This window comes from Penaeus vannamei, chromosome 41 (assembly GCF_042767895.1).
Source record: "Penaeus vannamei isolate JL-2024 chromosome 41, ASM4276789v1, whole genome shotgun sequence".
NCBI lineage: Eukaryota > Metazoa > Arthropoda > Malacostraca > Decapoda > Penaeidae > Penaeus > Penaeus vannamei.
Window position 1 is genome coordinate 14,875,654 of NC_091589.1, and position 12,500 is coordinate 14,888,153.

Sequence of the window (12,500 nt, forward strand, 5' to 3'; positions counted from 1 at the left end):
AGCCTGGGACATCAAGGAAGACAACCGCCGTAAAATCGGGTCGGGACACGCATGTCTATCCCAAATTCCGCTAAATTGTTTAAGGCGCGTAAATTATTCATGAGCGCAAATTATAGCCGTCTGCCATTTGAGAATTCAGAAAGGCCACGCCGAGATCTGCTTAAAAGTTGTGCTGCATATAAATTTGACGGTTAAAAAAGTTAGATTGCGCCCTGTTTTCCGTTCCTGACTGTTGCTCCGAGCCGGGCCGTGCGTTCGGGGGCGTGGGAGTCTGCGGTGTTCGGAATTCGGAGCGAGAGGTGAGTAAACGATGTGTGTGTGTGTGTGGGTGTGTGTTTTGTATGTGTATGTGTGTGTGTTTTGTATGTGTATGTGTGTTTTTTGTATGTGTATGTTTGTATTATTTGTGTATGTGTGTTTGTATTTGTGTTTGTATTTTTGTAGTATTTGTGTTTGTGTGTATTTGTATGTTTGTATGTATGTGAGTTTGTATTTTTGTATGCATTTCTGTATGTATGTATATGTGTTTGTATTTTGTATGTATATATTTATATAATATATATATATATATATATAATATATATATATATATATATATATATATATATATATATATATATATTTATGTTTGTGTGTGTGTGTGTGTGTGTGTGTGTGTGTGTGTGTGTGTGTGTGTGTGTGTGTGTGTGCGCGCGTGTGTGTGTGTGTCCCAAGTCAGCCTCCGTCAAGGGCGAAGGAAGAACCGCAATCAGCTTACACAAATTTATCAGAAATGGCTGAGCAATCAAAAGGCCTGATGGAGAGCCTTTGATTTTCCTTCGGCAGATCAGAATCCACTCTCCTGGAGGGCCGGGCCGAGAGCACGGAAGACTGTTGACTGTCGGAAATTGACAAGATTCTTAGTGAGGTGGGCGGGGCGAGGGGAAGTGGGGCGGTGTCAAGGGGAGGGGGGCGAGGCGAGGGGAGGTGGGCGGGGCGAGGGGTAGGGGTTGGGAGAGGGGAGGGGAGGGGGGGAGAGGGAAAAGGAAGAGGGGAGCGGGGAGTGAGGGTGAGGGGGAACGGAGTGGTTGGAAGGAGAGGGAGAGAGAGATAAAAATATATATATATTGAAAGAAAGGGTAGAAAAAAGAGAAAGAAAGATGGAGGAGGGGGGACAAAGAGAGAGAAGGAGAGAGAGAAAGACAGACACAGAGGCATAGAAAGAGAGAGATAAAAAGATGGAGAAAGAGACAAAGAAAGATAGAGAAAGAGAGGAGACAGAGACGGAGGGAGCCCGCCACACGCGCCCATCCCCCGCTTGGCACCTGCTTCGGCACAGGACGGGCGGGCGAGGGGGGCGAGGGGGGCGAGGGGCGGGCGAGGGGCGGGCGAGGGGCGTCCGCGGGAAATCAGGGGCGGGCGAGCAAACATTCCGGAAGTTTGGGGATCTGTTATCGCAGGTCCCGGGCGCCGTGCTCCTGAGGGGTCTGAAAAAGCGCGCACACACTCCGGGGGCTCGAGGGGCGGGCGGCGGACTCGCCCTCGACGCCGCCTCTCCTCCTCGGCTTCGTTTTTTCTCTCTCTCTTCTGTATCTTCTCGTTTTATTTCGTTTTTTGTTTTCTCTCTTCCTTATTTTCTCGTCTTTATTTCGTTTTTGTATTCTCTCTTTTTTGCCTTCGTCTCTTGTGCCTCTCTCTTTCTCTTCGGTCCTTTCTTCTTCCGTATTATTGCTGAATGTTTTTTTTCCTCATATACCCTTCTTTATTTCTCCTTTTCTGTTCTATTGCTCCGGTTCTTCCTCCTTCTCCTCCTTATGGCCCTTTCTCTCGCCTCTCCTCCTCGAACTTCCATCCAAAGTCTTCAAGCCAGCACCTGCGTCTCCTCCTTCTCCTTCTCCTTCTCCTCCTCCCTCCTCCTCCTCCTCCTCCTCCCTCCTCCTCCTCCTCCTCCTCCTCCTCCTCCTCCTCCTCCTCCTCCTCCTCCTCCTCCTCCTCCTCGTCCTTATGCTCATACTTCTATTGCTCTTCCTCCACAAGACCCGGAAGTTGTTCCTCAAGGAGTCCCTCGCTCGCTTTCCCCCCTCACCTCCTCTTCTTCCTCTCCTCCTTTATATTTTTCTTTCCTTCCCTCCTTCTCCTCCTATCGCTCCCTCCCTCTCTCCCTCTTTTATTCCCGCTCTTCCCCCACCCCCTCCCTCCTCTTCCCTCGCCCTCCTTCCTTCCTCTTCCCCTCCCTTCCCCTCCCCTCCCCTTCCCTCCCCTCCCCTTCCCTCCCCTCCCTCCCTCCCTCCCTCCCTCCCTCCCTCCCTCCCTCCCTCCCTCCTACTCCAGGCCGAGTCGAGGTCCGCGAGTGTTCCTCCTCGAGGGCGAGCGAGTGGCCCCGAAGATAAAATGTTTCGTGTTTGATCCAACTAAGCGGGGAGGTACTTGGAGAGTTGGTGGGGGGAGGGGGGAAGGGGGCGAAAGAGGGTGGAAAGAGGAGGATGAGAAGGGGAAGGAAGGAAGAAGAGAAGGTTAGGAGAATGTGAGGAGAAAGAGGGAAAGAAAAAAAAAAGAGAGTGGGAGGGAAGATGGAGAGGGATGGGAAGTAGAAGAAGGGGGAGTGGAAAGTTGAGAGAAAGAAGAGTGAGGGAGAAAGGGAAGGAATGGAAGATAGAGTGAGAGAGAGAGAGAGAGAGAGAGAGAGAGAGAGAGAGAGAGAGAGAGAGAGAGAGAGAGAGAGAGAGAGAGAGGAGAGAGAGAGAGAGAGAGAGAGAGAGAGAGAGAGAGAGAGAGAGAGAGAGAGAGAGAGAGAGAGAGAGAGAGAGAGAGAGAGAGGTCAGCATTGCAGAGCCCTTGGCCATTGCAGTGGTGAAGAAGGAAGTGTTAGAGAGAGGGGGAGGGGGACGAGGTGAGTGGGCCAGAAGGGGGTCGAAACTCCCTCATGTTACTGTCAGTCACACCATGCCAAGCCTTGTTATGCTGGCGATAATGACATACTCAGTTGTTATCACACATTTGCATAATGGTTTATGCATGGAGGGAGACGCAAGTTCAGGGCATGTGGTGGGGGCGGGAGAGAAGGGAGGGGGGTTGAGAGGGGGGTGAGGAAGAAAGTGGAGAGGCGAAGGGGGAGCCAGGTAGGAGAGAGAACGAGGAGGGGAGAGGGAAAGGGGGAAAGGGGTTGGAGGGGGTGAGGAAGAAAGTGGAGAGGCGAAGGGGGTGCCAGGTGGGAGAGAGAACGAGGAGGGGGAGAGGGAAAGGGGAAAGGGGTTGGAGGGGGTGAGGAAGAAAGTGGAGAGGCGAAGTGGGAGCCAGGTAGGAGAGAGAACGAGGAGGGGAGAGAGGGAAATGGGGAAAGGGGTTGGAGGGGGTGAGGAAGAAGGTGGAGAGGCGAAGGGGGAGCCAGGTAGGAGAGAGAACGAGGAGGGGGAGAGGGAAATGGGAAAGGGGTTGGAGGGGGTGAGGAAGAAGGTGGAGAAGGGAAGGGGAAGCCAGGTAGGAGAGAAAACGAGGAGGGGGAGAGGGAAAGGGGAAAGAGGTTGGAGGGGGAGAGAGGTGGAGAAAGGGGGTTGGAGTTGACTGAGTGTGGGCGGAGAAGAGGTGAGGAAGGAAGGTGTGAATGTGGATCGGAGTTGAGGAGGGGCGTAGGTAGGTAGGGGAGGAGCTGGAAAGGAGACGAAACGGAGTAGGAGGGGAGGTGGAAGGGGAAGAGGGGAGGAGAAGGGGGAGAGGGGAGAGGGGAGGAGAAGGGGGTTGGGGTAGGGGGTGGGGGAGATGTCAAGTCTTGCCTCCCCTGCTGCACCTGACAGCGTGGAGCCCTGGCAACAGCAGTTCTGACAGCGAGCGAATGCCGATGGTGATGTTTTGAAGGGTCTCACGCCGGGGAAACGCGCTGGGGAAGGGGGGGGGAGGAAAAGGGTTGAAAATGGGAAAATTAAGCAAATGGAAGTGAATGTAAACACGTTGGAAAAAAGTTTCTTTTTTTCTTTCTTTTCTCTTATTTTTATTTTCTCTAATTCTTTCTTTCTCTGTCTTTTTCTCACTTTCCCTCTATGTCGCTTTCTCTCTTTCTCTCTTTCTTTCTTTCTTTCATCCTCCTCAGTATCCCGCTTCCCCTCTCCCCCAGTCAACCCCCCTTTTCCCCCTCCTAATCACCACTCCCCCTTTCCCCCCTCTTAGCAGTCCCCTCCCCCACTCTCCTCCTTCGGCCCCTAAGCAGTCCTCCCTCCTCCTCCCTACTCTTCTTCCTCCTCCTCCTCTTCCTCCTCCTCCTCCTCCTCCTCCTCCTCCTCCTCCTCCCTCTTCCTCCCCCCTCCCTCCTTCCCCTCCTCCACCTCCTCCCTACTCTTCTTCCTCTTCCTCTTCCTCCCCCCTGCTCTTCCTCCTTCCTCCTTCTCCACCTCCCCCTCCTCCTCGTCCTCGTCCTCGTCCTCGTCCTCCTCTCTCCTCTTCCTCCTCCCTCCTCCTCCTCCTCGTCATATTCCACCTTCTCCTTCTCCTCCTCCCCCCCTTCCCCCCAAGCAGTCCCCTCCCCTCCCCCACTCTTCCTCCCCCTCCTCCTCCATCCCCTATCCCCCTCCCCCCTTCCCCAAGCAGTCCCCTCCCCCTCCCCCTCCCCCTCCCCCCTCCCCCCTCCCCCGAATCCAATCGTCCCGAGCCGAAGCTTTCACTGTAAACACGCACCTTTACTGTCTCCGTTGAACCCTTCGCCTCATCCCATTCGTCGCCGTCGCTCCTAAGCTGGAATCGATTCCCCTCGCCTCCCCCTCCCCTTCCCTCCCCCTTCCCTCCTCTCCTCCTTTCTCTCTTCATTTCTTCCCCTCGCCTCCTCCTTCCCTTCTTCCCCTCCACTTCCCTTCCCCTTCCCTCCTCTCCTCCTTTCTCTCTTCGTTTCTTCCCCTCGCCTCCTCCTTCCCCTTCCCTCCTCTCCTCCTTTCTCCCTTCTCTTCTTCCCCTCCCCTCCCTCTCCTCCTTTCTCTCTTCTCTTCTTCCCCTCGCCTCCCCCTCCCCCTTCCCTTCCCTCCTCCTTTCTCTCTTCATTTCTTCCCCTCGCCTCCTCTTTCCCCTTCCCTCCTCTCCTCCTTTCTCTCTTTCTCTTCTTCCCCTCCCCTTCCCTTCCCCTCCCCTCCTCTCCTCCTTTCTCCCTTCTCTTCTTCCCCTCCCCTCCTCTCCTCCTTTCTCTCTTCTCTTCTTCCCCTCGACTCCCCCTTCCCCTTCCCTTCCCCTTCCCTCCTCTCCCCTTTCCCCTCTTCTCCTCTTCCACTCTTCCTCTCTTCCCTTCTTCTCACCTTCTTATCTTCTACTCTACATCTCTTCTTTCTTCTTATCTTCCACTCTTTCCCTTCTCCCTTCCTTCCCCTTAGTTTCCTTCCTTTCCTTTCCTTCCTTCACGCCTTCCCCCTCTCCCCTCTTCTCCTCGTCCCTGCTTCCTCTCCTTCCCTTGCGCTTCCTTCCTCCACTTTCTTTCCCTCCCTTCCCCACTCCCCCTTCTCTTCTTTTCTCCTCTTCTCCCCTTTTCTCCTCTTCTCTTTCTCTTTCTCCTCTCCTTCCCCTATGCTTCCCTCCTCCCCTCCTCCCCTCCTCCTTTCTTTCTCTTCCTTGCCCCTCTTCCCTTCCTCCTCTTCGCCCGTCCTCTTTCCCCTCTCCTTCCCTTCCTCCTCTCGTCCTCTCCTTCCCCTCTTCCCCTTCCTCTTCCTCTTCCCTTGTTCCCCCTCATTGGAGGTTCGGTTTAGTTGTCTGTTTCTGTTTCTGTTTCGTTTCCTCTTTTATTGAAAAGGTAGGTTTGATTAGTTTTTTTTCTTTTCTTTCTCTGTTTTTTGTTTTGTTTTCTTTTCTTTTCTTTTCTTTTCCACTCTATCTCTCCTTCTAGTTTCCGTTTCCCTTTCATTTCTCTCTTCTCTCATTTCACTTCCGTCTTTTCCTCTTTTCTTCTCTGTGTCTCTATCCATTCCCTTCTCCTCCCCTCCATCCAGCCCCCTCCCCTCCCCCCTCTCTCCGGCCCCCTCCCCTCCCCTCCCCTCCATCCAGCCCCCTCCCCTCCCCGCTTTCTCCGGCCCCCTCCCCTCCCTTCCCACCACTCCGGCCCCCTTCCCTCCCCCTCCCTACCCCCCTCTCACCTCCCCTCTCTCCGGCCCTCCTCCCTTCCCCTCCATCCAGCCCCCTCCTCTCCCCTCTCCCCTCCCCCCACCAGGTAGACCGCCCCCTTGAGTGGCCGAAGTTGTTAATGAAGCGGAAATTAGACGAATGGGGAAGCTCACCATTTTGTTGGCTTTGTTGAAGGACACATCGACCCGATAATAGAACGATTGTGTGGATTTTTTTTTTTTTTTTTTTTTTTTGGGGGGGGGTGTTTTTCAGATAGAACGATTAGACAAATGACGAATTAACACATCGAATAGAATGATTGTGTGATTCTGTTTCTTTTTTTTTTTTTTGGGGGGGGGGTGAGGAGGGATTCACTTATTTCCATCTGTTTTCTGTCGATGAGCTCTTGGATGATCAAAGTTCTCTGGCACCGAGATTGGTGATAGAATTCTATGCTTTCTTTCGGGTTTTGTGTTGTTCTTTTATGATCGTGTTATGATTCTATTATCCTTCTCTTCTTTTCTTTTTTAGGAGAGGATATCGTTCGTTTTTTTTCTTTTCTTTTCTTTTTTTCTTTCTTCCTCTCTGTTTTCTGTCAATAAGCCGGGACCGAGAACTGCCTGGCAATGCTAATGGTTGCTGATGGTAATGCTGCTTGATTGGGAGGAATGAGGGGGAGTCAATTATTGTAATTTGTTTTAGGACGTGATCAAGAGGGCCCTTTGTCTTCTTCGTTCTTCTTGTCCTTCTTCCTCTTCCTTCTTGTTCTTTCTCCTTCCTCTTCCTCTTCCTCTTCCTCCTCCTCCCCCTCCCCCTCCCCCTCCTCCTCCTCCCCTTTCTTCTCTTCCTCCTCCTGCTCTTTCTCCTCCTCCTCCTCCTCTTCTTCTCCTTCTTCTTTTTCTTCTTCTTCTTCTTCTTCTTCGTTAAGGGAACAATAGCTCGTCCTTAACAATAGTTGAGCAAATATTGACACGGACTAAGTGGGGAAAGTGGCACGGAGCACAACACTCCGTCTTCATAACTATTATTGCCTTTAATGATATAGCATTCGTAACCGTGCTATTACTTTTTTTTTCTTCTTTTATTTTGTAATTATGATTGGTATTATTACATTATGAGAATTAGGCGTGTCACTATTACTGTTTTTTTGTTACTGTTATAGTAAGATTATTTTTTTCTTGGCCTTCGCGTTTATTGGCGGCCCTTTTCTCGCTCGGCGCCGGTAAGGGAATTGATAATCCAGAAGAGCGGTTAGGCTTGGCAGCGGGATCGAAGTCCATTCATTTCTGTACTGGTGCATTTGTTGTTTTATTGAATTTACGTAACTGTTATTATTATTCGTTTGTATTTGTTATTGTTTTTTAGTTACTGCACTGATACATTTTTTATTATATTTGTTTGTTATCATTATTTTGTTGTTCTTTCCTTTTCTTCTTCTTCTTTCTTCTTTTCTTCTTCATCTTCTTCTTCTTCTTCTTCTTCTTCTTCTTCTTCTTCTTCTTTGAATTTCGCCTAGGCCTACCTCGGAAGAATTGCTCCCTCTTTGGGATTCTTGAGACTAAAGGACATAAACTCTGTGGACATTGGTAACCCTGTTTAACAATGTCTGGCGGGGGGGGGGGGGCGATTCTTCTTTCTTCTCTCGGAAATGATGATTAAAACACACACGCATAATCAGGTGTATGTAGATAGATATATTAATAGATAGATTGATTGATTGGTAGGTAGATAGATAGGTAGGAAGGTAGGTAGATAGGTAGGTAGGTAGATAAATAGATAGATTAATTGATTGAATGATTGATAGATTGATAGATAGATATGTAGATATGTAGATAAATTGATTGATTGATTGATAGATAAAGTAGATAGATTTATTTATTGATAGATAGATCGATTTGTAGATAGGTTTATTGATTGATAGATAGATTTGTAGATAGGTTTATTGATTGATAGATCGATATGTAGATAGGTTTATTGATAGATAGATCGATTTGTAGATAGGTTTATTGATTGATAGATAGATTTGTAGATAGGTTTATTGATTGATAGATCGATATGTAGATAGGTTTATTGATTGATAGATCGATTTGTAGATTGGTTTATTGATTGATAGATGGATAGTTTATTTATTGGCGATGATATGCGGATTTTTTTTTTTTATTTGTGTTTGCATTTGAGTAGTTTTGTATTTTTATAGAATGTTTGTTATTTATACATAATTTGTATAGACTGATGTAATCTCAAATTTGATTATAGTATTTTAAATGGGTACTGTATTTGTGTCTCCTGGTGCTATAGATTCGTTACAGTGCCATGTAGTTTGTTGTGTTTTAGTAGATCCTATACAATATTTTTTTGGATTTGTCAGCTCACCCACAACCCGATTTATCCATTCGTCTCGTCCTTATTTCTCCTCCCTTCCACTCCCTCCCTCTCTCTTGCCTTCCTTCCTCCTTCCCATTCTTCTTTTTCTCACCTCTTTCTCCCTTTCCTCTCGCTTCCTCCCACTTTTGTTTATCATTATCCTCCTCCTCTCGCATCCTTCCCACTCCCTACATTTTATCCATCTCCTCTTCCTCTCGCCTCCCTTCCACTCCCTCCCTTTTATCCATCTCCTCCTCATCTCGCCTCCATCCCACTCTTATTTATCCATCTCCTCCTCCTCTCGCCTCCCTCCCACTCCCTCCCTTTTATCCATCTCTTCCTCTCGCCTCCCTCCCACTCCCTCCCTTCCCTTTCCTCTCGCCTCCCTCCCACTCTTATTTAAAGATCTTCCCTCCAACTCCCTACCTATTTATCCACCCCCTTTTCCCTCCCAAACACAAACGGTAAATGGTGAAAAAAGAGCAAGGTCAGCTGAGCATGCGCTTGACCCCTGACCCGGCCGCGCGTGCCCGTGACCCGCGCCTGAGCCCTCTCTCTCGCCTGTCTTTCAGGGCTGCAGGAGGGGGGTTGGAGGAGGAAGGATTTTGGGCTCTGGTTCGTAGGTGGATGAGGCGCTGTTCCATCAGGTAGACTCCCGCCCCTCGCCATGGGGCTGCGCGGCGTGCCTCGGTTTTTTTCTTCTCTTTTGTGTCTTTTTTGTGGTTTTGAGATTTTTTGAAGGATTTTTTTTTCTTTTTTTGTTGTTGTTGTTTTGTGTAGGTTGAGATTTTTTTTGTTTTTTTTGTTTGTTTTTTTATGTTTTGTATACTTTGTTTTTTCTTCTTTTTTCTATTTTCTGCTCTAACGACCCTGTGGTTCTCGGCGCCTTTGTTGCCGCCGCCGTGGCTAATGACATGGGACGAGAATCCGCTTTCGTTTGCTTTGAAGTAACGTTTGGTTAACGTTTTGATGTGAAGAAAAAAACGTAAACATCGACACGAGGCGAAAAGAGGTAAAGAAAAAGAAGAAAAAGACAGGCAAAAGAAAACGTTGACTGATGGCATAGCATGTGACTAATCTTTTGTTATGGTCATGCAGTTCGACCTCGCATGACCCGGAGCGTGACCCGAGCTGTCATGCGACGTAAGAGCAGCCTTGGCCGAGTTGACGTCTGTGTTTGAGCGTGTGCCTTGAGAGTGGGTTTCCCGGCATGGTCCTCGGGCGGCCGTCCTTGCAGGGGCGGGGCGTAGGAGTGCCTTGAGCGTTGAGTCTTAGTTGAACGCTGGTTTTTGACTCGTCTGTGGAGTTCGTAGGGTAGTGTGTCGACTCCACTCCGCGGGAAGTGTGATGTGGGGGCAAGGGCATTGTCTTTCGAGCGGTCTGTGAGATATGGTAACATTATTTTTTTCGTACTTGATATCTTTTCATAATAAGAACATTCGGACGACCAAAAAGTAATTTTAATTAAGACAGTGCTGAATTTTCCATCATTTCAAAAAAGACTATAAGAAAGAAAGAAAAAAATACATATAGATAGATAAATAGACTGATAGATAGATAGAGAGATAGAGAGATAGGCAGATAGATAGATAGACATGTTTACCACGTATGTATCAATTACAAACATCAACGACCGCCAATGCACAATTACTATCGACGTTCTGATGTTCTACATGTTTATTAATCCCCTTTCCTTCTTCGTCTCATTACAGAGGAGCCTTCTCAGTGGTGCGCCGATGCGTTCAGAAGGCGACAGGGCTAGAGTTTGCTGCCAAAATTATCAACACCAAGAAACTATCTGCCCGAGGTACAGTGGCGCTCGCTCAGTTTGTTTGTTTGTTTGTTTGTGTTGGATTTGCTGTTGGTGTTGTTGCTGTTATTGAGGTTATCAGAAGCGGCATTGGCAGCGGCTGCGAATTCATCGTCTTTGTCATCATTTTCATCTTCATCATCATTCATCTTCTGCAGTATGGTCACCACCAACATTGCTGTTACTAGCATTTTTGTCATTAATTAATCTATTAATATTATTTTTGTTATTATTATTATTATTATTATTATTATTATTATTATTGTCTTTCTTATTGTCGTTATCAATATCATTGTTATTATTACTTTTATCATTGTTGTTGTTATCGCCATTACAAGAATCCTTATATTACCAGCGCTATCAATGCTATTTATGTTTTACATAATTTATCGTTACACTTTCAAGACACTCTTTCACTTAAGCCTCATTTTCCTTCTTCTTCTTCTCATTTTCCTTCTTTTTTTATGCAGAATCTGTTTCTGGATATTTACGTGGACAAACGCATATATTTTTGTTATTTCTCTTCATCTTGACGTTTAACTTCCGTCGCGATTTCGTAAACAGATTTTCATTGCATTAGTGTTTACTTTTTTTTTTTTTTTTTTTTTTTTGTTTATTTGATTATCTTTATTTGTTCTCTCTGTTTTCGTCCCTCACCTTTCTTTGTTGTGTCATCGTTCATTATTGCTCGTCCACCGTTCGCTCACGTTTTATCTCTTTTTTTTTCTCTTTTTTTTTTTACCTCAAGAAATAATGACATTTGGGTTAGTTAATTTCGGCTGTTTGTCTCTCTTCCTGTATTATCTTTTATTTCCTTGTTTCGTTTTCTGTGTTTTGGTGCCTTCATTTTATTGTATGTGTTTGTTTTTGTCATTATTTATTTATATTTGATTTTATATTTATTTGTCAAGTTTTTATTTATTTGTTTTACAGTTATTTTATTATTGTTTATCCATTTTACTGCTGTTTTATTGTTGTTTATTTATTTTACTGTTATCTATTTTTGTTTATTTACTTATTTATCATTTATTATTTTTATTTTTCGTCGCTCGGGTGGCATTTTGAAACGCCTTTGGCCCCCTCGCGCGGGTCGCCATCAGGGCGCCGAGAGTGCCAAAGGGTGCCAACAGCGCTTGTGGTTATCGCCGCTCGCGCCGTCATTATCAGGTGGCACTCTCGGCCCATTATCATAATGACTGTCTTCTCTTCGTTATCTTCTTCTGCGTCTTTTGCTTGTCCTTCTTTGCTCTCTTGCCTGTCTCTTTCTTCCTTTCGTTTCTCTTGTTTTTTTTTTTCTATTTTTCCCTTTCTCTTTTTCTCTTGTCCTTCTCTTTTGCTCTTGTCGTTTTTCTTTTTCTTTTCCCTTTCTTCTGCTTTTCCCTCTCTTCCCTTTTTTCTTCTCTCTTTCCTTCTGTCGTTTCTCCTTTCCCTCTCTCTCTCTCTTCTTCACTTCCTCTCTCCCTCTCCCTTCTCCATCTCCTTTTCTCTTTCCCTCTCTCTTCCACTCCCTTCTCCTTCTTCTCCCTATCCCTTCTTTCCCTCTCTCTCCCTCTTCCTCTCTCCTTCTCTCTCCCTATTCCTTCTTCTCCTTCTTTCCTCCTCTCCCTCTCCTCTTTCTCGCTGTCCCTCTCCATCTCTCCCTCCCTTCTCCTCCCTTCTCTATCCCCCTCTCCTTCCCCCTCTACCTCTCCTCTTCTCCCTCTCCTGCTCTCTCCCTCTCCCTTCTCTTTCTCTATCCCTCTCTCCCTCCCTCTCCCATCCCTCTCTCTCCCTCCCTCTCCATTTCCCTCTTCCTTCTCCCTCTCATTTCCTCCTTCTTCCTTCTCCTTCTCTACCCCCTCTCCCTCTCTCTCCCTTCTCCTTCTTCTCCATCTCCCCACTCCCTCTCCTCCCTCTCCTTCTCCCCCTCCCCCTCCCTCTATCCTTTCCTCTCCCTCCCTCTCTCCCTTCTCCTTCTCCTTCTCTATCCCCCTCTCCCTCTCTCCCTTCTCCTTCTCCTTCTCTATCCCCCTCTCCCTCTCTCCCTTCTCCTACTCTATCCCCCTCTCCCTCTCTCCCTTCTCCTTCTCTATCCCCCTCTCCCTCTCTCCATTCTCCTTCTCCTTTTCTATCCCCCTCTCACTCTCTCCCTTCTCCTTCTCCTTCTCTATCCCCACTCACTCTCTCCCTTCTTCTCTATCCCCCTCTCCCTCTCTCCCTTCTCCTTCTCCTTCTCCTTCTCCTTCTCCTTCTCTATCCCCCTCTCCCTCTCTCCCTTCTCCTTCTCCTTCTCCTTCTCTAT

The 12,500-nt window shown here is 47.6% G+C and overlaps 1 protein-coding gene across 1 annotated transcript in view; it reads left to right on the forward strand.

Annotated features, from left to right (window-relative positions):
* Nucleotides 1-12,500, forward strand: part of LOC138860399 (calcium/calmodulin-dependent protein kinase type II-like) — a 205,359-nt gene that overhangs the window by 161,166 nt on the left and 31,693 nt on the right. Inside the window, exon 2 of the mRNA XM_070117889.1 lies at nucleotides 10,122-10,216. Coding sequence (XP_069973990.1) covers nucleotides 10,122-10,216 — 95 coding nt within the window. The remainder of the gene's footprint in view (nucleotides 1-10,121; nucleotides 10,217-12,500) is intronic.